Source organism: Malania oleifera, chromosome 5, assembly GCF_029873635.1.
Source record: "Malania oleifera isolate guangnan ecotype guangnan chromosome 5, ASM2987363v1, whole genome shotgun sequence".
Classification (NCBI taxonomy): domain Eukaryota; kingdom Viridiplantae; phylum Streptophyta; class Magnoliopsida; order Santalales; family Ximeniaceae; genus Malania; species Malania oleifera.
Genome location: NC_080421.1, coordinates 71635522 through 71658056, shown reverse-complemented (window position 1 = coordinate 71658056; position 22535 = coordinate 71635522). Strand labels below are relative to the sequence as shown.

The following is a 22535-nucleotide window of genomic DNA, read 5'->3' as shown; positions in this document are numbered from 1 at the left end:
AACCGGTGTTGTCGATCATTAGATAAAGGAATACGATTCTCGGTGGTACTTGGTTCGATACCAGCAAGGTTGTCAAAGGAAGCTGGTTGACAAAGATAGTTGGAGCAAAGCTAGGGTTTGTCAACAGCATGGACGATCCACAATGAGGGAGGCTTAACAGAGGGCCAGCAAGACAAACAAGGGAAGGGGCCGCCATACTCTAGTGCTCAATCGCACCGAAAAGGACACTTAGTTGCTTCGTCATTTTAAAAAAACTAAGTGGACAATTCATTGTTTTGACCATTTGTGAATTAAACAAATGAAAATGAAGTTTTGATTCTCATGAACACTTCCTTTCCATATCTGTAACAGCTCCATTGTATCAATCTTGACTCATGTAACGGGAATCCTTAAAATTTTCTCAAACTCCTTAAGTCTATTTTTGACCCATCTCAATGCGTCCACATGCTAGTGCTCTCCGTCTATTCTGAGCTTACTAACAGCAGCCCTAACCCAGGACCCACTATGGCTAGAGGCTTGCAAACAAATGATCAAGCTTACCTTCCGATAACCACATTCTTCAAGCATCCGGATCATAAAAACTCTCCACTGATGCTGCAACATTCCCCCAGGATATTTCCCCAGCTGTCCATGCAAAGCTCTTCCTTTCACTGGTTCACCACCGAAAGCTTTGCTAGAAACTTTTTAGTGGTTATTTAGTCATTTAGCATTATTATTATGTGTTATTATGGTAATGTGAGTTAGTAAGGGTATTATGGTCATTGGCATTGTACTTGACATATATTATAAATAGAGGGAGAGACCTATCATTGAGGTTCGGTCTTCCATTTTACCCAATTATTCAACATGGTATCAAAGCAAGATCTGACCTAAACCCTAATTGCATAACCTCCACTAAATCAAACCCTAAATATCATAATACCACACAACCTGCTGCAGTAGAAGGGTCATCAGCATCACCAAAGTACAGGAGTAGCTTCAGCAGTTGCCAGAAAATACTGCAGTTAACGGAAAAATCCTGGATGCTGCTGTCCTTTTCAACACCTCAAGAACTACCTCATATTTCGCAAAACTAACAACATAGCAAGCCACAGAACCTGTCGATCTGCCCGCCCTCAAAATTTCATAGCCAGAGGATCCTCCATGTGCCCCCACATGCTGGCAGCATGGTTGTTAAAATCACAATCTGGATCATAGGATCGTACGATTCTATGATCCAAATTCACCCAAAAAATCCAAGTCGCAACAAAAATCAAAATCAAGTAGAATCGTAAAAGAATCGGTAGAATCATAGGATCGGAATTGTAGAATCGTAAGTAGAATCATACAGATCCCTCTCTTTTACCTGGATTAGGATTTTTTTTTTTTTTTTCCCTTTTAGGGCTTCAATAATGTGGCCCAATACATGTTTTTATTTGCCCAGAGGCCTCAAAAGGTTTATGTTGGGTCCAAACTCTTCTAGAACTAGGGCAAAATGGCTCCCAGCCTCCCATCAATGAACAAATTCAGCAGAATCTGTACCCGACTTCCCTGGAGTTTGACACCTCAGTCCTCTACTCATTGAAATTCAGCAACCCAGCACCTGAATTTCTCTCCTGTTCGACAACCAGAGAGCCTTCCATCTAGTGACCAGCGGCTAGCAGTCTTGCTGTTTGATCAATAGTTCTTTGGTGTTCAACAACCATAGTTCCTGGGGTTCGACAAAAAATCAGCCCTCAATCCTCAGTAGTCTTCCTTCTTTGGTCTTCGAGAAGAGCACGTCAATCCTCTTCAACACAGAGTTCTTGTTTGATCAACAGCAGCCAAGAAAAGAGCCAAGCAAGCAGGCCCAGCAGAGCTGCAGAGGTATGCTTTGAAACATATTTTTTGTTTCTTGCAAAGACTCAATAGTGAGCATTGTTTTTCTCCTTCTTCTTCTCCTTTTCTTGCCCTTCTTCATTTTCTTCTTTTTATTATTTGAATTTTTATTATATTTTTAATTTCTTATACTTACTAAGTCACTAACCAAGTTTTTAGTCTTAAGACTTGTCATAAAGTTCCACATATAAAAATTTTTAATATTTATTTTACATTGAAAGTAGAATATTATGATTCTCAATCCGATTCTACAATTCAATCCTGCAGACCCCTCCAACAATCCCACTTAGAATCCTGATTTTGACAACCTTGACTGGCAGAAAGCCGGCAGTGCCAACCCTATGCTCCAGCACATGAGACATTTTTGAACAGCCATTTTGCTCCGATTTCCTCCCCAATGTCTTGAATCCTTCCACATACACCATAATACCAAGTTGTTTGTCATCTTTTTTGTCCAAAGGTATCACCTTTTTTAGTTGTTCATGTGCGGCATTCTGAGAATGTTTGCTTGCTAATGCCTGAAGCTGTTGGTCAGTAATTATAGAGTTCATTGAGGCCTGAAACAGTGATATTGTTGTGTTCCTGATTCGTTTTTTATCTTTCTTGTTCATTGTGTGGTTGTGGTTTGCTCCGGTTGTCAAACATTGTGTGTTGGGATGGTGCCCATGAATTCCAAGAGGATGTTGTTCGCTGTGTACTTCAGATGTCCTACTGTATAGAGGCTGGTTGGTACTGTTACAATATTCTAAAAATCTACCTCAAGCTACCCCTGCTAATGGGTCCACAACTACAGTTAAAGGGATAGGAACAGTGAATCCTACTCCCTCCACTCTCTTTCTTCTGTTTTATACATTACTAAGTCCCTATTCAATCTTATGTCAGTTAGTAAGCTTACAAAGGCACTATATTGTTCTTAACCTTCTTTCCTCATTCTGTGATTATTCAGGATCTGAAAACAAGGAATACAATTGGTACAGGACATGAGGCTCGTGGACTCTACTACTTTAAGTCGCTCTCTTCTCCCATTGCCTGCACAGCCGCTGCTACACGGCTTCAAATCCATTGTCCCCTTGGCCATCCATCCTAGTACAAATTAAAACAGCTAGTTCCTACCTTGAGTTCTCTATCTAGTCTTGAGTGCGAGCCTTTTCAGTTGGCAAAACATCATTGTCTTCCCTTTGCTTCCCGAGTCAACTTGTCAACAAACAGGCAGATAGTCCTTTCATGCCGTCCATTATGATGTTTGGGTCTGAGTCATGTCACGTCAAAATTGGGGTTTCGTACTTTGTTACATTTGTTGATGACTACTCTAAGATGATTTGGTTGTATTTAATGAAAGATCGTTCCGAGCTGTTTAATATCTTTTGTGTCTTTTGTTCTCAAATAAAGACTCAGTTTGATATGTCAATCAAGATACTTCACAGTGATAATGCTAAGGAGTACTTCAGTACCCAATTCAGTACATATATGACTAATTTTGTTATGATCCATCAGTCTTCTTGAACACACACTCCACAACAAAATGAAGTTGCAGAATGGGAAAACAAACATATTCTCTAAGTCACTCGTACCCTATTGTATCAAATGAATGTCCCTAAATTTTTTTGGAGTGATGTCGTGCTCACCACTTCTTCTCTCATTAATCCTATATTCAGTTATCTTCCCTACGGTTCTTTTGTTCTCCCTTCCTCCTTGTATATTTGGTTGCCTTTTGTCCATTACTTAACTCTAGGAGCAGGAAAGTTGGATCCTCATGCTATCAAATGCATTTTTCTAGGGTATTCCTAAACTCAAAGGGGATATCAATGTCATAGCCCTACTTTATATTGATTCTTTGTCTCTGTTGATGTCATCTTTTTCGAGTTCATACCATACTACTCTGATTCCTTGAGCTCTATTGACCTTAATGAGTCCCTTCCTCTACCTTGTCTTCCAAATCCTAACCTAATATCTGAGCCTAATCCTCCCCCTTCTTCATCCATTTTGAGTCCTCGTCACTTGGATCATCCTAATTTGCAGGTATACACATAGCGACTCAAGTGAGAAGAGGAGAGCCTCCTCTAGCTTCCACTTCTACACCTTTAGTTCATCAGATGATCCTATTTCCCAAGATGTTGATCCAACCATTGTTGTTCGAAAAGGTAAATGTAGTTTTCCCCACCATCCAATCTCTAATTTTGTTTGTTATGATTTCTTGTCACCCTCATATTACTATTTTGTCAGTATTTTGTCTTCTATTGCTCTACCAAAATATATTTCTGAAGTCTTGTCCCATTCTTGGTGGAACAATGCAATGATAGAAGAGATGCATGCTCCATAGGATAATGATACTTGGGACTTAGTACGTCTTCCTCCTGATAATTCTATGGTTGGTTGTTGTTGGGTGTACACTGTAAAGGTTAATCCAAATGGTTCCTTGGCTCGATTGAAGGCCTGCCTTGTTGCTAAGAAATATACTAAGGTGTATGGCTTGGACTATTCAAACATGTTCTCCTCTGTAGCCAAACTCGCCTCAATACGTTTGTTCATCTCCTTAGCCACAACCTATCAATGTCCACTACACCAATTAGACGTGAAGAATGCTTTCCTACATGGTGATCTTTAGGAGGAGGTCTATATGGAGCAATCACCTAGGTTTGTTGCTCAAGGGGAATCAAGCTTAGTGTGCCAGCTCAAGAAGTCACTATATGGTTTAAAATAGTCTCTGAGGGCATGATTTGGTCGCTTCAGTGTTGTAGAACTTGAGTTTGGCCTTTAACAGTGTGCAATAGATCATTCTATATTTTATCGTCATACTCCATCCAGCAGGATTCTGCTTATTGTGTACGTGGATGAGATTGTGATGACTAGTGATGATGATCAAGGTATTTAGAGCCTAAAGCATTTCCTACAGACTATGTTTCAGACAAAGGATTTGGGACCATTGAAGTACTTCTTGGGTATAAAAGTATCGAGACCTCATACGAGAACTGTCTTTTCACAGAGGAAGTATGTTCTTGATCTTTTAGATAAGACTAGACTATTGGGGTCCAAACCTATTGATACACCCATGGATCCCAATAGTCAGTTACTGCCAAATATGGGAGATTTGTTGCCTAACCTAGGATGGTATCAAAGGTTTGTTCGAAAGTTGAACTATCTTATAGTCGCTCGACCAGATATATCCTTCCCAACAAGTGTTGTGAGTCAATTTCTCGATTCCCCAAGAACAAGTCATTGCGATGCAGTAATTCACATTTTGAGATATCTCAAAAGTGCACAAGGGAGAGGTCTCTTATATCAAGATCGAGGCCACACTCATGTTTAGGAATATACAGATGCAGATTGGGCTATGTCACCTTCAGAGCAAAGATCCACAACCAGCTACTATATTTTTGTCAATAGTAATTTGGTGCTTTGGAAAAGTAGAAAACAAATTGGGTGACCATGCCAAGTGCTGAGTCAGAGTATAGCGCTATGGCGCACACTACTTGTGAACTTGTTTGGTTAAAGAACATGATGAAAGAACTAAGTTTTCCACATTCTCAACCTATGGAGTTAATGTGTGATAATTGAGCTACTATTCATATTGCCTCCAACCTAGTATTCCATGAGAGGACAGATGAAGTTGATTGCCACATTATTCGGGAGAAACTTGACCAGAAGCTCATTACGACAACTTATGTGAAGTCTGAGTTCCAACTTGTTGATTTATTCACTAAATCCTTAGGAGGTATTCATGTGAAATCCATTTGTAACAAGCCAGAAGCATATGATATATATGCTCTAGCTTGAGGGGGAGCGTTAGTGGTTATTTAGTCATTTAGCATTATTATTATTATGTGCTAAGAGTTATGTTAATAAATGTAAGTTAGTATGGGTATTATAATCATTGGCATTGTACTTGACATATATTATAAATCGAGGGAAAGACCTATCATTGAGGTTAGGCCTTCCATTTTACCCAATTATTCAACAAACTTCATTCCTCTCAGACCTCCAGTCATCATCCTTCCATGAAGGTCTAGATGATTCCCTGTGGGAGACCCTTTGTTTCATATCCACATTCCACAACTCTTAACGAAGGTTTTCTACAACAAACTTCATTCCTCTCAGACCTCTAGTCATCATCCTTCCATGAATGTCTAGATGATTCCCTGTGGCAGACCCCTTGTTTCATATCCACATTCCACAACTCTTAACGAAGGTTTTCCACAACCCACTCATTTGTCCTTCCTACTCCCATCAATTTCTCCCCTTCGCAACCCTAGACTTCTATAAAAAAATAATAATTTAGTCTTCTGTTCTTCTAAATGATAAATCAATTGAGTTGGGCTCAACTCCAACAAAATGAGCATCCTCAAAGATAAATTTGCCTAAGATCTCAAAGCAATTTGGGCTTTCAATGTAATGACAACCTGAATTTGAAATATAAGGATTGGCTCTTTTCCTGGACAATATCTAATCAGCCCAAACAGCCCATTGCCCCTCACAATCACATGCTTCCAAGGCCTTCAAACCCCTATCTCGTGTGTGCCCCTCAAAATCAATTAGTTTAATATTGATTTCTCTCACCACTACATTGCTTCTTCACCTGCAACATGTCATTCCCCTTATCTGCGCATGAAAATCACACACTATCTCTTCTTCCACTCATGCACACAGCAGATTTCCCCTATGCCAATATTAGAAGTATTTGCTCTGTCCAACATTCTGGCCCATTTCAGATTGGGTGTTTTTTGGTGTCTTCATCAACTCTGATATATCTGCCAAATGGGTACTTGATCTTCCTGTAAACAGCTTTACCACCAATGCATGCTGGTAAGCCCGCCACTAGAATCCAGATATTTGTTTATTAAGCCCCTATCTTGTAGTATCCTGCAGCAGAGTACCACCAATCAACAGATTCGCCCCTCTTCACCGGTCACTTATTCCAGCCCTTTTTTACCTTACTTGGAAGGGAACTCCAATAAAAAAGGCTTCTCCACCAAAATCACCATCAAATAATTACTCAGATGAGAGGGGTTACATGCTGCTTCACAGAAGGATCTCCCCCTTTCAGAAGTCAACAACACCCTAGCCACTTACACAAAACTTCTGAAGCTCTCTTCAACTGACCACCCAAACAGTCTTTGGCTCATAACAAGATAGCCAAACACTCCATCTCTTTCCACCACTGCTCTAAGGTACCAGTTTCACAGGGACCAAATTCAAAATCCTTCACAGGTTCAAATCACTGAAACCATGGTTTTAAATAACAGTAAATGGTTCGCGTAACGGTAATGGTCACGGTGTAACAGTCGCAACCATCACACAAATTACATAATGGGTAACAGTCACCACATCCATGAATTCATTTTTTGCATCAACATACTTCTTAAAAACATATAGATTCACATGTTTTGATCCTAAAATCCTATATGCTAGTGCTTTAAATTATTTTTAGTAAATTTTAATCAATTTAAATGTAGCAGCATATACTACAAGTATTGGATGTCATCTTGGTCGTTTTAGTTGCTATTGGCAAGAAGAAGCATGCAGGTTCTACTTTTCACTACTTTATTTATTATAAGTGAAATTCAAACTAAGAAATCATAAATATAAATAAATATAAAATATAGAATGCCATCTTTTGTACTCTTTTAGTCTTTAATGGAATTTTTGTTATCCAAAAAATAAAATATAGAATGTTCATATGATAAACAAGAAAAAAAAATTGTATACAATAGAACATATTTAGTCTCCAAACTAGGAGTAAGAAAAAAAGAAAATAAATAAACTTGAAAAAATTTAGAATATGAACATATGTAATTTAATGATAGACAAAGCTGAGATTATTTTAATGGTAATTATTGAAAAAAAAAAATGCATGACAAATATCATGGAAAATAAACCCAAAAATGAACTTTTTTTAATAAAAAAATCACCAACTAAATAAACCAACTTAAAATGGAGTTTCTAAGCTTTAACAAAGGGAAAAGAAAGGGGGGAAATGCAAAAAAAGGAGTAAAAACCTGTTTTAGTCATTCACAACCAATCTGGCACCGTAAAGGCCCGTAATGGCCTGTAGAATTCCGTTATGGTACCAGAGTTGTGAATCGGGGTGCCTCCGAGATATTGCCCATAATGGTCTTAGAAGCCACCAATACCGTTACATAACGTCCATAACAGCTGTTATGCGCCGATTTTTAATACTATGACTGTAACACTCGCCAAAATGTAAAGGCAACACTGCCCTACCCGGACAACCAATGGGGCATGTAAGTTTCATGCACTAATTGATATGTGTTTCAATACCATTGGCTTTCAAATAATAATTAGTTGACAAGGTCAAAAAATTTCTTTAAAAAATACTAGTTCATTAAACAACTAAATATTATATTTTTAGTACTAGCATTCAGGAAGATGCATGGCCAATCACATAATGTCTACTTTACCTTTAAAAAAATATCACATAATGTTTACTTACCAATCAGTTTGAACAATTTCATTCCTCAACCTCATTAGAGCAGCTACACTTAACCTAGGAATTATATCATCCTGCAAAAGGGAGGAATGAGAAACAATGAGAAAAAGAAACATAAGAACTAAATCAAGATCTAATTATAAGAAATTAAGAATATGCCTAATTAATGGAGGATTTTTAATTCATCTACCAACCTGCATTACAACAGTTGTGACATAATCGGCACAGCTTTCCGCAAGTTCTCTAGAGACACAAGGTGGAGTTGCATATCCAATTGCAGAAATGATATCAGGGCTAAAACCCAGCTCCTTGGATGACTTCTTACGAAGCATTATTGCTAGTAAAGAAGCTGTAGCACCTCCAAGAGAATGACCAACAAGCCTTAACCTAAATCCCTGTAGAAGAATTATGCTGACAACAACACTGATAAGAAACTTCTGATGCAGGCAGGCAAGATGCTTAAGACAGAACAATCATATAAATATAACCAAATAAAGTGATATCACTACCTCATGCTTATCCAAGCACTTCCTTATGGTTGCTATCTCATGGCTGAGAAACCAGCGAGCAGCTTCTGCTGTACCAAAATGTGTTGAATAGCCTTCAAATGTGACTTCTCCATCACTTGAAGTAACAATGTCCGTGATAAGGTCATAAATAGTATGAGTACCACGAATACCTAGAACTACAAGCTTTTTCCGAGTATCAATCCCTATATAATATCCAGGCCTCATTACACTGGACTTCTTAACATATTTCACAATGTTTCTTTCTCGAAGCATGCTGTTTCTTGCAAGACCAGCAACATTATCTTTATAAGCCCCTTTCGCTAACTCGCTATGGTAGATGAGGTCTTGAACCTAAATCACAAATTACTAACTGATAAGAACTCGGTTTCACAATCCAGGACTCTAATAGCAAACATAAATGTATAATATTCAGCCTCTGCTACTATTATTGCAAATAGTAAGGATTCCAGTAATTACTATTAAATCAGAGGAGATCTGAACGCCATTAACATCTTCGAATGGATTTGCAGATGCTTGACGAAGATAGATAAGATATAAGCCTATTGTAAGATCACTCAGGCTCCAATCCTGGATTCCAACCTTACTGCACTGAATGCTTGCAAGGATCTCTGAAACAGATCGACTGGTTGGAGGGGAACTGTTTCCAGTTCCAGTTCCTGAAAATCTAGTACTGAATCAGCCTCCAGCTGAGAGATAACAAAAACAATACAAGAAAATGCTTAGCGATGATCCTAATGAATAATGGAAAATAATACAAAAAGACCCCAGCCCTCAGTCCCACAAAATTGTCTTGTGCCCTTCCTATTTCTCCCATATTGTTAATCCGACATTAAATGTTAAAGCGCTGAGTTTCTTACTTCCAGTGGTACCAGCAATCATTGAACAACAACAACAACGAGCCTTAAGTCCCACTAGGTGGGGTCGGCTACATAAATCCTTCTGGCAATTCAGCCGATCAAGAGCATTTTCTGGTACCTACAATCATAGGTTTTACAAAAATTGTTCTTCTATATTCCTGTCATAATGCAAGGACGGTTTTCTTTTGGCTTCGGTGGGATGGGATGGGGTGGGGTGATAACTTGATAAGGGAAGTCACAGTCTCAATGCATTAACTATTGTTCATTAATTCTTCAAAGTGAGCAATCTTTATGTGATAGAGCCCCACACCCTTTTGAAAAACAAAAAATTTTAATTAAGAAAAAAATTCAACTAAACCTTAATCTGAAGCACTTGGGGTTTCAGCCACATAAAGCATTTTTCACCAATCTAGATGATGTTTATAACAAGAGAATGCAGCTTTAGGGTGCTTTCCTTAAAGCTTTCAAGCTACAGCAACCCTTCTTCCCCAGCCCTGGGGTAGTCTGTATAAAACAGATTCTAGACATGACAAGTGTTTGAACTAGATAACTGATGTAGATCAACCAGATCATATGAAATTGTTGCTCATCAACTTCCAAATCAAATCAATTCAATTATATATTAACATGCATTACTATTGCATATATTATGCCATAGCTAGCATTCTTCCAAGCTCTAATAGCTTATTCACATAAACAAATGCATTAACAGAAGAAAAGTGACTTGAAATGAACATACCAGTTGGCAGAGCCCACCTACACAACTGTAATGCTGGTTCAAGAGCTTTCGTGAGCCACGCAAGTTCTAACCTCCACTTGTTGCCACTCATACCATCATCATCAGAACCGTTCTTGAACCCAGAATCATAGTCTGTCTTCCTGACCGCTTTAGGCCCCAGAGGCACTTCAGAAGCATCTTTTGGCTCCTTCTGCGCATTTGTTTCTACATTGTTTACATTTGACCAATGTGATTGACTAGGATTAAGAACATCATATACAAATCTTAGACATAACTCCTGTCCCTTTAGAAAATTTTTACCACACTCTGCAGCAATAGGAAAGCAACAATGAATCAGCAATCAGTATGGTATCAACTTATCAAAAACTTTCACCAATTTCATGGTTTCTAAGAATAAGTAACATCAGCCAACTGGCATCCATCAGTTCTGGTCTTTTAGAAGCCTCTAAAGGGGATCTATTCCTGAAATCAAGCAATTCACTTCGATTTCCACACAGCCAAAGACATTTTGTTTCATATTCTAAGTATCTTCATCCTTGGCAGGGATGTCAAATCGTCAACCATTTTACATAGTAGTCAAATCATATTTGAATCATGGATCAAAATCTTAATTTCATAAATTGAGAATCAAAGAATGAAATTGAATTGTAAGATTTGGCACAAATTCTAGCGTCAAAATAAACTACTCTTATGAAGAATAAAACAAATGGTGAACAAATTGAGCCTTTATAGGATTGACACAAACTTTAGAAAAAGTTTAAGAAATCAAAATTTTTAACAATTCAAAAGAGAAAAAAAAAAGTAAAAGTATTTTGTTCATTTTCAATACTAAAATCCACTGAAAAGGTTTTAAAGCTTTTTGCCCTAAAGAATATTGATTTTTTTTAAAATAGTCGGGTTGATTGGAAACTAATTGAATTTGTTAGATGATTGGATCTAGGACAGATGTTAAATGTTTACTCATTCGGTAATTGTAAGATTCAAATTGAGAATCCTAAGATTTATGGCCAGTTCTTAGTGGTTTTGATTCACGCACTAGATTTTACTTAGTAGGCTAGTAAATTAAATTAAATTGTATAATTTCAACAACTAGGCTTTCCAACTCTTACACACAATTACAAGAGAATTTTTCCCAACTAGAGCTGCTGCACTCTCAATCAAAGGTGAATTTATAAATGGTCTATATAGTGGGCTATCAAATGCCAATTTCCACATCCCAAGTTAAAGCAATGATATTAATGAGTATCTCTCTCTCTCTCTCTCTCTCTCTCTCTCTCTCTCTCTCTCTCTCTCTCTCCCTCCCTCCAGCTGCCTTTTGTAGCCTTAATTAGAAATCCTAGAAGCAAAAACAAATGTTGGCCACTGAAAAAATTTAAACAAGTAGCCATGAGCTCCAACATGCGTAAATATAGCAATGATATTAATGAATGTTGGCCATCAAATGCCAATTTCCACATTCCAAGTTACAGAAATGATATTAATGAGTGCACCTCTCTCTCTCTCTCTCTCTCTCTCATGAGCTCCAACATGCATGAATGGAGCAATGATATTAATGAATGGTGGCCATCAAATGCCAATTTCCACATTCCAAGTCACAGAAATCTCTCTGAAGTGAGTGTGGGCGTAATTAAGGGACTGACACCAACTGAGTCTGTGACAATGTGTTTACGTGTATAGAACCCATATTATAGTTAATTGTGAGTGTTCATACTATAGATAAATTATAATAAATTTATAATTATTTCACTTGCAATTCCCACAAGTAGTATAAGAACCAGTTGTCAGATATCATGGTGTGAAGACATCCCACTAGTGTGCAGTTTAGGACTTCAACTAGTAATTTAGAGCAGCTAAAATTTTGAAAATTGAACTGCACCAACAATCCAGTCTGAATTGAGCCAAATTTTTCTATATCAAAAAAGAAGCTCTATTAAGCCAAGCAAGAAACAGGTACAATATCAGAGAACCAAAGTCCACACTCAAGAAAACACAAGAAAAAGAAAACCAAAATTATATCAACATGCTAAAGCCACCGAAATCTCAGATGGCATCCTGAAAGCAACAGCTCAAACTATAAGCCCAAAGTGAAGCCAAATAGTGCACCCTATCCCAAAGAAGCCCAATGATAAAATTCTAGCGTTCCTCTCCAGCCGAATTTTCCAAAGCACAGAACATATAGCATACCTCCACAGCCTCTCAACATCCTTAACCCACCAACTATGGACAAACTAACTCTTCACAAGAATTCTAACAAGCAAATTCCACAAGCCCCAAGCAAAATGAGAGCGAAGAATCAAATGAGACACATCTTCATAGCTTTTCCCCCACATAAACACATATCAGGAGAAAATGCTTTAGAAGCCCCCTACTCTGCAGCAAATTGTTGGTGTTAACTCTATTAAGTACCACCAGCCAAACAAACAGAAGCAATCTTGAAAGGAATTTTAGCCTCCCATAACTCGATAGAGGGAAAACCATATCATTCTTAATAAGGAGAGAAAAGAAGGATTTAAAAGAAAATTTTCCAAAGAATTCAAGGACCAAACCCTTCCATCACTCCTAGGGATATGGACCATAGGGAAACCCTCCAGCACAATAAGAAAGAAGACAACTGATCCACTTCTCTACCATTCAAATCCCTTCTAAAGTAAAAGTCCCACGAAAAGGAATCCCTCTCAAAAATGAGAAATTTGGAAATCAAATCATTGCGATGAGAAGAAAGATGATATAACCAAGCAAAGGAACAGGATAATGGAACTGCCCCCACCAAAAAATCTTCCCAAAAACTAATAAAATCACTTCTACCAAATTGAAACTTTGTAAGAGGAAGAAACAAAAGGTAAACCTGTGAAATAAACCTCCAAGAATTCCCATAGGAACTTCTAAAACCCAACCTAGCATCCCAACCAGTTTAGGTTAACCATTTTGTCCCCATTTGATGTCTGCTTCAGTTTCAACTCATTTGGTGTCTGCTTCAGTTTCAATTCACTTTTTTTAAGGTTAGTCTATAGAAATGCAGTGTGACCATGCACGCTAAATCAAAACTCAAATAAAAAAGAACTAAAGGGCCAAAACACTCCAGTTTTGCAAATTTACCTCTACAATTCACAATCCACAAATCTCCATCACTGCCCATTGCATCCCTCTACTGTGCAGCATGTGCTACTAGCATCAACTGTCGATTGCTTCCCTCTATATCACCATTCACCAACTTCCACCATCAATCACCAACTCCCTCATGGCTTTAAATAATGATCGCAGCCATAAAGGACGTTACATAACGGGTAATGAACACCCGATCGATGAATTCATTTTTTGCATTAGCAAACTTCTTAAAAACATATGCGGGTGTTTGGTTCGCAGCATTTTTCAGCATTCCTAGGAATGTGATGCCCATGGAATCTCATTCCCACATTTGTTTGGGCACGTGAATCCTATGTGGTAGGCATCTTAATATTCCTAGAATGAAAGATTGGCACACAACATGGGCATCTCATTCCCATCCTCCCCCATTAGTAAGTTTCATGGAAACCCCATTCTCATGGGAATCCTACTTTTCAGATTTGCTTTGAGTCCTTATCTTTTTGCTTTAGTGATGGACCAATTGACTAAGAGTATTCAAAAGGAGGTTCCATGGTTCTTGTTTGCAAATGATATTGTGTTAATTGATGAAACTAGGGGCGGAGTGCAGGCTGAGTTAGAATTATGGAGAGAAGCTTTGGAATCTAGAAGCTTTAGGATAAGTAGAAATAAGACAGAATATATGAAATGTAATTTCAGCAATGATAGGAGGAATATTGGAGACAAAGTTAAACTTGATGGTGAAGAAATAAATAGCACTTGTAGATTTCGATACCTTGGATCTATTATGCAAGCTGAACGAGAAATTGAAGATGATGTAATGCATAGAGTTAAAGCAATTTGAGTAAAATGGAGAAGTGCATCAAGTGTGCTCAATGATCGTAGAATACCCTTAAAATTGAAATGAAGGTTTTATAGGACAGCTATAAGACCAACTATGCTATATGGATCGGAATGTTGGGCGACGAAGAAACATAATATCCAAAAAATAAAAGTTGCCGAAATGAAAATGCTTAGATGGATGAATAGTATAACATTGAAAGATAAATTAAGGAATGAACATATTCGCAGTAAGTTAGGTATAGCTCCTATAGAAGATAAGGGAGGGACGACTCCAATGGTATGGACACTTACAACATAGGCCACATAGTGCACCAGTGAGGAAAAGTGAGTTAGTTACTGTGGGGGACAGTAGAAGGGGCAGGGGTAGACCTAAAATAACTTGGGAGGAGATAGTGAGTAAGGATTTAATATCCCTAAATCTTTCAAAAGAAATGATCCATGATCGCATAAATTGGCGAAAAATGATTCATATAACCGACCCCACCTAGAGGGACTTAAGGTTTGGTTTTGTTGTTGTTGTATGATTGTTGAGAATTTTATGACATAGATTTAGTTAAGTACATATTTTTAGCAATTTTTTGTATTCAAAATATAATTATTCTTCATATGTCCAAGGTATGATGGTTATCTTCTTGAAATGCCTACTAAGATTCCCAAGTTCAACCAAACATTGACATGGGAATCTTGAACCCAGTAATCTTACCACACAAACCAAACAAAAGTAGTTCCATGAAGCAGGCATCCTATTCCTGGGAATCTCATTCCCAAGAATGCCATTGAATGTGAATACTTTTTATGCCGTTATCAAATGCCCCCATAGTTTCAAATGTTTTGATCCGAGAATTCTATATACTAATGCTTTGAATAATTTTTAGTAAATTTTAATCACTTCAAATATAACACATACTACAATTATTGAATGTCATCTTGGTTGCATTAGTTGCTATTGGCGAGAAGAAGCATGCATGTGCTACTTTGAGCTGCTTTGTTGATTATAAATGAAATTCAAAATAAGATATCATAAACATAAAGAAACATAAAATATAGAATACCATCTTTTGTACTCTTTTAGTCTTTAAAGGAATTTTAGTTATCCAAAAAATAAAATAAAGAACGTTCATATGGTAAACAATAATAAAATGCATACAATAGAATGTATTTGTCTCTAAACTAGGTGCAAGAAAAACAGAAAAATAAAATAAAATAAAATTGAAATAACTTAGAATATGAACATATGTAATTTAATGAGAGAAAAAGTTGGGTTTATTTGAATGGTAGTTATTAAAAAAATGCCTACTAAATATCAACGAACAAAAAAATAATTTTTTTTAATAAAAAAATAACTATCTAAATAAACCAACTTAGAATTGAGTTTCTAAGCTTCAATAAAGAGAAAGAAGGAAAATAAAATAAATAAATAAATAAATAAAAGGATTCAAAAACCTGTTTTAGTCTTTCACAGCCAACCTGGCATTGTAACAATCCGTAACAGCCCATAACGGACTGTAACAACCATTACAGTTGTGAATTGGAGTACCTCTAAGATATCGCCCTGTAATGGTCTCAAAAGCCGCCAATACCTTCGATACAATTACTTAATGTATATCCATAACGGCTGTTATGCACCAATGTTTAAAACTATTCTCCTTCTGCAGCACCAGCCGCCTCCCCATCATGCCTCCCTCTACTATGCAGCATGCGCTACTAGCATCAACTGTCCATCAACTCCCTTTACATCATCATTCACTGACTTCCAGCATCAATCGCCAACATTCTCCCTCTGCAGCACCAGCCACTTCCTTCTGCTGCGCCAATCTATTGTGCTGCTTCATCTTCCAGCCACTTCCCAACAACTGCCTCACTCTGTCAATCTGTTGCCTTGTTCTAGTAATCTCCAAATTTAGCTAGCTCAGGGAGTAATAAAAATGGCATTTTCCAATCCAAATAGCATATAGATCTTTAAATGCATGGAACACAGTATTATTAAAAAATAAAAACAAAGTATAAAAGAAAAATATAAAAGAGAGAGGCAAATAAAATCCCATAAGTTAGCAGAAAAATATGAAAATAGGGATTGCATGTCGCTAGGCTTGCAACCTTCTCGTGGCAACAGCATCATACCCTTAATTTCTGATTGCCTGATTAATTTCTAGGGGCAAAAGACACTAACCTCCCCTGAGGCTTGGCAAAAAGACAAGGATCTCCCTTGAGGTTTCAAAAACTCTATTGACCATCCCTAATGTTTCAAAAATGACAGGCCTCCCATGAGGTTTGCTAAAAAGACACAAACCTCCCCCCAAAAGAATTGTCTTTTTGCAAAATACAAGAGTAAGTTTGTACCATTTTGGCATACCTCAAAGGAGGTCCCTGGAATTCTTGAAACCTCAATGGAGGTCCTAGGAATTTTTGAAACCTCAAAGGGAGGTCAATCTCTTTTTACCAAACCTCAAGGGAAGTTAGTGTCTTTCGCCCTAATTCCTATTTCCTATTCAATTAATGGTTGAATACATAAATAATAAAAAATAAAAAATATTTTTAAATCCAAAAGATAGAGACTATATTGAAACAATAAAACACCCAGCTCAATGGCAACTTATGATCCAACGGCACATGTTTCAGAGTCTCAATGTTTTAAATATTTTTTTATGTGCAACACTGAGTTTTAATTTGGATCAATTAACTAAAACAAACCATCAGTTAATCAAAGTGTCAATCAATCAATGAGTTCAGTTTGGTTTTGGTCCATAAAATTCATCAAACCAACGGAATCAGTTTGGTTACCTAAACCATGAACGCCCCTGGTTGGTATGGACTAGGCTTAGTTGAGTGCACATCATCCCCAAGTCATGATGACAAATATTACAACTTTGGGTGGTATCTCTAAGATGCTCACCAACAAAAACTATAATAATTGCAGCATTCACATACAATTTTACCTACTTGAACCAAACTAGGGGGGGATCATTGGTAGTAATCATACCAATGGTCTTAAATTTCCATGAAATTATCAAAATTTCTATCGAAACTTCCACTTTCCGTCGCCCTCCAAATCAAAATGGCAATCAATTTCCATCTTGCATAATTTTCATCGAAATTTCAACAAATCATCCAAAATTTATCAACATCTCGAAATTTTAGCAAAACTTGTCGATATTTTAACTATAGAATGAAATTTCTTTAGAATTCAAAAGTGAGATTTAGACACAAAGTAAAATTTCTCTCTTAATTTATCTTTTTTTTTATTGAAACAAATGATTATTACAAGGGCATTTAAATTACAAGAAAAATTAAACTTGCAACTGAATTCATTTAACCATTAATGTTAAAATTATCTTTATTTGTAAAACAAATAATATTTAATTTATTTATGAATTTCATTTATATTAGCCTAATATGTTTAATACACATATTATATTACAACTATAGTTCCTCATACATAACATAGATGTATTTAATTTATAATATATTAGTCTTAAAACTTACATTATTATGTCTATTAAGTATTTCTTAAGTTTCATAAAAGAATTCCATGCTTTACTACTAATTTCGATCGTTTTTTCCAATTCAAAATCAAAATTGACATTGAAATTGAAATTTCCATCAAAATTTCCATACTTGAGGAGCTTCGAAATTTTAGTAGAAATCAAAATTTAAGACCTTGAGATTCACACCACAGTACACCACCTAATGCCACAAAATTGAAGAAATGGAAAGTGAAGGCCAGCAGAGCATCATATACATGGGTGCTCACAATTGAGGATGAGTTATAGCAACACAAAAGGACACAAAAAACACCCAAGGAAGCATGGGAAATCCCAGCAGCATTTTTTTGCAAGAATGCATGATTCAAAGCTCCAACTATGCTATCTGGTCCCAACTTCTTATGGGATAGAAAGGTATTCTTTTGGGTCCATTCTTTTGGTTGCTTCTAGGTTTTATCGTTGTCTGATCTTCATGGGATTGGAAGGTGGCTCCATTGTTATCTTTCTATTGATTGTTTTGCATTTGTACAGTCATTGAGCATTTCCTATACTCCTCTCTTCTACTTTGTTTCGAGTCTAAATAAAAATAACTATTAGTCACAACCTTAGGCTGAAATATAATGATCTCGTTGTTGCCATCTATGGATTGGCCAAAGAACCAACTCCAACCATAGTCCAAAAAATTTCCAAAATTCCCCAAAATTTTGAATTTGGAGAATCCTCGTAAGGAAATCAAGCTTCAATTTCCCTTTTGCAAAATTTTTGGCCAACATTCCCAAAATTTCTGGAATTTCTGCCAAATGTTAGGCTTATTTGTCCAAATTTAAGTGAAATTTTGGGGTTTATCATTCCGTATACAAATTACAATCACCTATTTTAATATTTTCCAAAGTTTAATTCATAATTTCCATAATTTATTATAACCAATATTCTCTTAATTGGAATTGAAATTTATATCCAAGTCAAAATTTTAGGTCATAATTTTTGTTAGCCTCCTCGACCGTTGCTGCTGAATCTATAACCTTGAGAAAGCAAACAGTCAATGACTTGTATGTGGCTACTTGACAACTTGGAGCCTACGTGCACATTTTTTGACCCGCAGTCCAGGCATCTCGAATCCATGTCAACTCCTACTCCACCATTCCAAAGCTTGCATTAAATCTCTGCCAAAGATTTCCCCTCTCACCAAGCCAAAAAAGTCCTTCCGAGTTATCTCCTCCTTGCATCAAGGATACACCTGTTGCATGTTACCAAAGTAGGGCTTTCCCATGAAATAAATTACCGAGATCATTTTTTGCAGATGAAACAATAGCTTGTGGTTAACTTCTTGTGGCAACTCAACCCATTGGTTGATTTTTTCTGTGAAAAGAAAGGATTGCCACTAAAACAATAACCATTGTTTTTCTTCAAGAGATAACTTGAGAACACACACACCTATTATTTCTTCCAATGATTTAAAGGACCAACCTATGTACTAAGAATGTAATCGTTTTTTGTTGATGGCAATGGTGTTCTCCCCCATGATTCTCAAATTGCTACACATATTAATGGTGTTCTCCCTCACATGATAGCTTCCGTTGATGACTTCTCTAACTATAACTAGCTTGGTTTTATGGCAGAAAAATCAAAAGCAAGTTTAAGGGGTTAATAGAAAAGAGAAATAGGCCATAAGCATGTATGAACAAATAACAGGGGAGAGAGTATACACCAAATGGGTTCTCATGCTAATTGGAATGCATCATACATTGACATTTGATTTGTCCAAATATTCAGCAACAAAACGGAGTAGCAAAAAAGAAATAAATAAACATCTTGCAGAAAGATTTCTTTCAAGGAAAAAAAAAACATCTTGCAGAAAGATGCAAATGCATGCTATAAGTGAAGAATGTGTAGTCATGATTCTGGACGCAGTGCATGAAGACTCAGTGCATTACCACAAGGCTTCCTCATGCAAAGCAGTGGTTTGTTTCGCCCTTAGAAAAGTTGCAGAACATCAAACCCACAATGAGTTGTTCCCGAGCATGTGTTTTGTGGAAGCTATGTATTTGTGCCTGATCATTTTTGCATCAAGTTTGACAAGAAAGGAATTTGCTGCACATTAATGAGTTGTGACAATCAAAGAAAAATATGGCAATGTTGTGCCAGTCCTATACTTCTAGGAACATGGTGTGTGATGAGACATTGTTATGGTGATCACTACAAGCAATATTCTTGTCGAATACAGAGAAAACTAAGGAGAATTGCAGGACAAAAGGCGGGTGCAGACTCAAATTGATAAAGCACAGCTCCCAAGACAAAATACAATTCAGGTAGCTAAACCTCTAGAAAGTCAAGTTAGAGAAAAGACTAGAATTAAATCACCAGATAAAGCCAAGAGTCCAAGCCAGTGCATTACAGGACAGCAGACGAAGAAAAACAGGCAAAGTCAACCAGAAGAGTTTGAAGAAGAAGAAGAAGAAGAAGAAGAAGCTCCTCATCTACTACCTTGTTGATGAACCAGACAATGAAAGCCAAATCCCAAAATACAAATGCAGCTTTGACTAAGATGAAGTACAAGAACAAACTATATTGAAGAGGCGCCACAAAGAATAGAATAGAGGAAGGTTATGAAGAAGAAACTCAAGCACCAAGGTAAAATGAAACATGAGACTTGGTGCCAAAGCCAAAAAATTGGGAACCCGTCGCTTGCCAAATGGGTTTACAAAATGAAGACTCACTCTGATGGATAGAATGGTATATGCCTTGGTTGAAGGCTAGAGAATTCTCTAAGAAATATGGGTTAGAGTCGCTATACCATGACAAGAAATTTAGCCAAGTGAAATATATTAGCGGCGCATGTGTACTAATTGCCCTTGCAGCTAGCAAGTTTGGACCCACTAGAGATTCACATGAAGAATGCGTTCGAGCATGATGAGTTGCGTAGAAGGATCCAAAAAAAATACACGTATAATGAAACGAAAATCAAAGTGCAGCTCAGCATGATCATAAAAAGGATCCAAACCACAAAGTTCACTCGTTAGAACACTCGCCAAATACAATATATTGCATCAATTGTACACCAAACCTAAGACGAACTCTGCAATTCCAATCTTACGACGTAATACAAAAAGGGATGTTAATTTTTTTATTGAAACAGAAGATATCTGAAGCATGAACATACCGATGCCGTGCCAGAACCGAACGACAGATTTATTAGCCATTTCGAACGCGAGAGAGAGAGAGAGAGAGAGGGAAGAGATACAGAAGAAACGGAGCGTTTGGGAAAGACTGGCGTTGAAACTCCGTATTTTTTATTTTTATTTATTTCCGCAAGGCGAAATTGTGTAAAGTATAACAGGGTTCCAAACTAATTTAATGAAAAGTAACAAATAGCTGAGTAAGGATATCAAAAATAAACTAAAAATTTTGTATTTTTTATTCCAATAATTTTTTATTTTTTTTTTTAAGTATCACCGGGTGTCCTTCGCCGGCATCCACCAGAGCACAACCTAGGATGCAACACAGCAGAGACTAATCCCACACCCCACAGTCTGACCTCACATCACCGCAGGGAGGGTCAATCGGGTTTGCCATGATTACTTGATCAATAGGGACTCACTCTTATAACTAAATTAGTGATGAAAATTCCACCAAATAAAATTTAGTGGTGATACTAATGGTATTTCTCTTCCTCCAAAGTGAATGTATCTTAATATAATATGATACGTACTTAATGATACATTGGTTAAGGAGATCCATGACTATAACCAGTGCATCTCTATTATTTAAATATATCTTAATTGGAGACTCTTCGTTAATCACTTAGGATACCTGATTTTTGTCATACACCCAGCCACTTGTGTGATCGTGACATGGAATTCCAACATTCTTCCACTCGATCCAATGATCACATTAAGAATCATATATCTTTCATTTAGATTAATATTTATTATACACTAAACAAGTAACTAATATGGAACATGTTGGTTTTATGTCAGTTATTTGATATAATTCCTTCCACACATTACAAGATTAGCATTGACTTTGATAAATCATAATGATGAAGAATATAAACTATTCACTAATTATGTTCATAGCATAAATTGGTCTCGTCATCTTCATTTCAATAATGTCACATACATGAGTTTTAGATTATCAACCAAACCTATAAAATTGCATGTTCATTATGCATTTTAGGCACTAATACTTTAGTCAATTGGTCTTTTATCATTATTTTAATACTAATAAATTCAATCAACACCTTTTTTATCTTATACCCTTTCAATAACAACAAGAACTCTTAACTTTATGTTTTGACTTATTTGAACACTGGTCATTTTTAAAGAAGAAAACAATAGTTGAATTATAATAGAATACTTTGATGGGCCTTCAAATAGAATCTACTATTTGAAGTCCTAAAATGAAATTCCTAAACCAAATTGCTTGGGAGGTCGATTTTGGCATGCTATGAGTTATGCTTCCATTATAGAAAAGGCAATGAGATTTTGCTTCATACTTTTCCATGAAACAGCACCTCGGCCAGACATGAATATATATTGCATGTTGATTTTAATGAGTTAACACTTTTCCATGAAACCTAAATCAAAATATCCAATGATTATCACTATGTTTATAGGTGAGTATATAATTCTTTGTTCCTTGAAGAGATCACATTACCTTCTTTGTAGCTTTCTAATGATCTATTCTTGGATTACTTTGATA

At 36.7% G+C, this 22535-nt stretch overlaps 1 protein-coding gene across 3 annotated transcripts in view; it reads right to left on the bottom strand.

Moving 5' to 3' along the window:
- Positions 1 to 21109, bottom strand: part of LOC131156374 (uncharacterized) — a 39632-nt gene extending 18523 nt beyond the window's left edge. Inside the window, exons 1-6 of one of the 3 annotated variants that reach the window (XM_058110007.1) lie at positions 20995 to 21109; positions 10429 to 10632; positions 9289 to 9488; positions 8812 to 9162; positions 8497 to 8697; positions 8306 to 8376 (exon numbers count right to left, since the gene is read on the bottom strand). In XM_058110007.1, the coding sequence (XP_057965990.1) occupies positions 8306 to 8376; positions 8497 to 8697; positions 8812 to 9162; positions 9289 to 9488; positions 10429 to 10632; positions 20995 to 21034 (1067 nt within the window). In that variant the 5' untranslated portion in view covers positions 21035 to 21109. Of the gene's footprint in view, positions 1 to 8305; positions 8377 to 8496; positions 8698 to 8811; positions 9163 to 9288; positions 9489 to 10428; positions 10735 to 19768; positions 19893 to 20994 lie in introns of those variants that run through there. The other 2 variants (XM_058110005.1, XM_058110006.1) reach the window with 2 other exon arrangements.
- Between the last annotated feature and the right edge of the window lie 1426 nt (positions 21110 to 22535).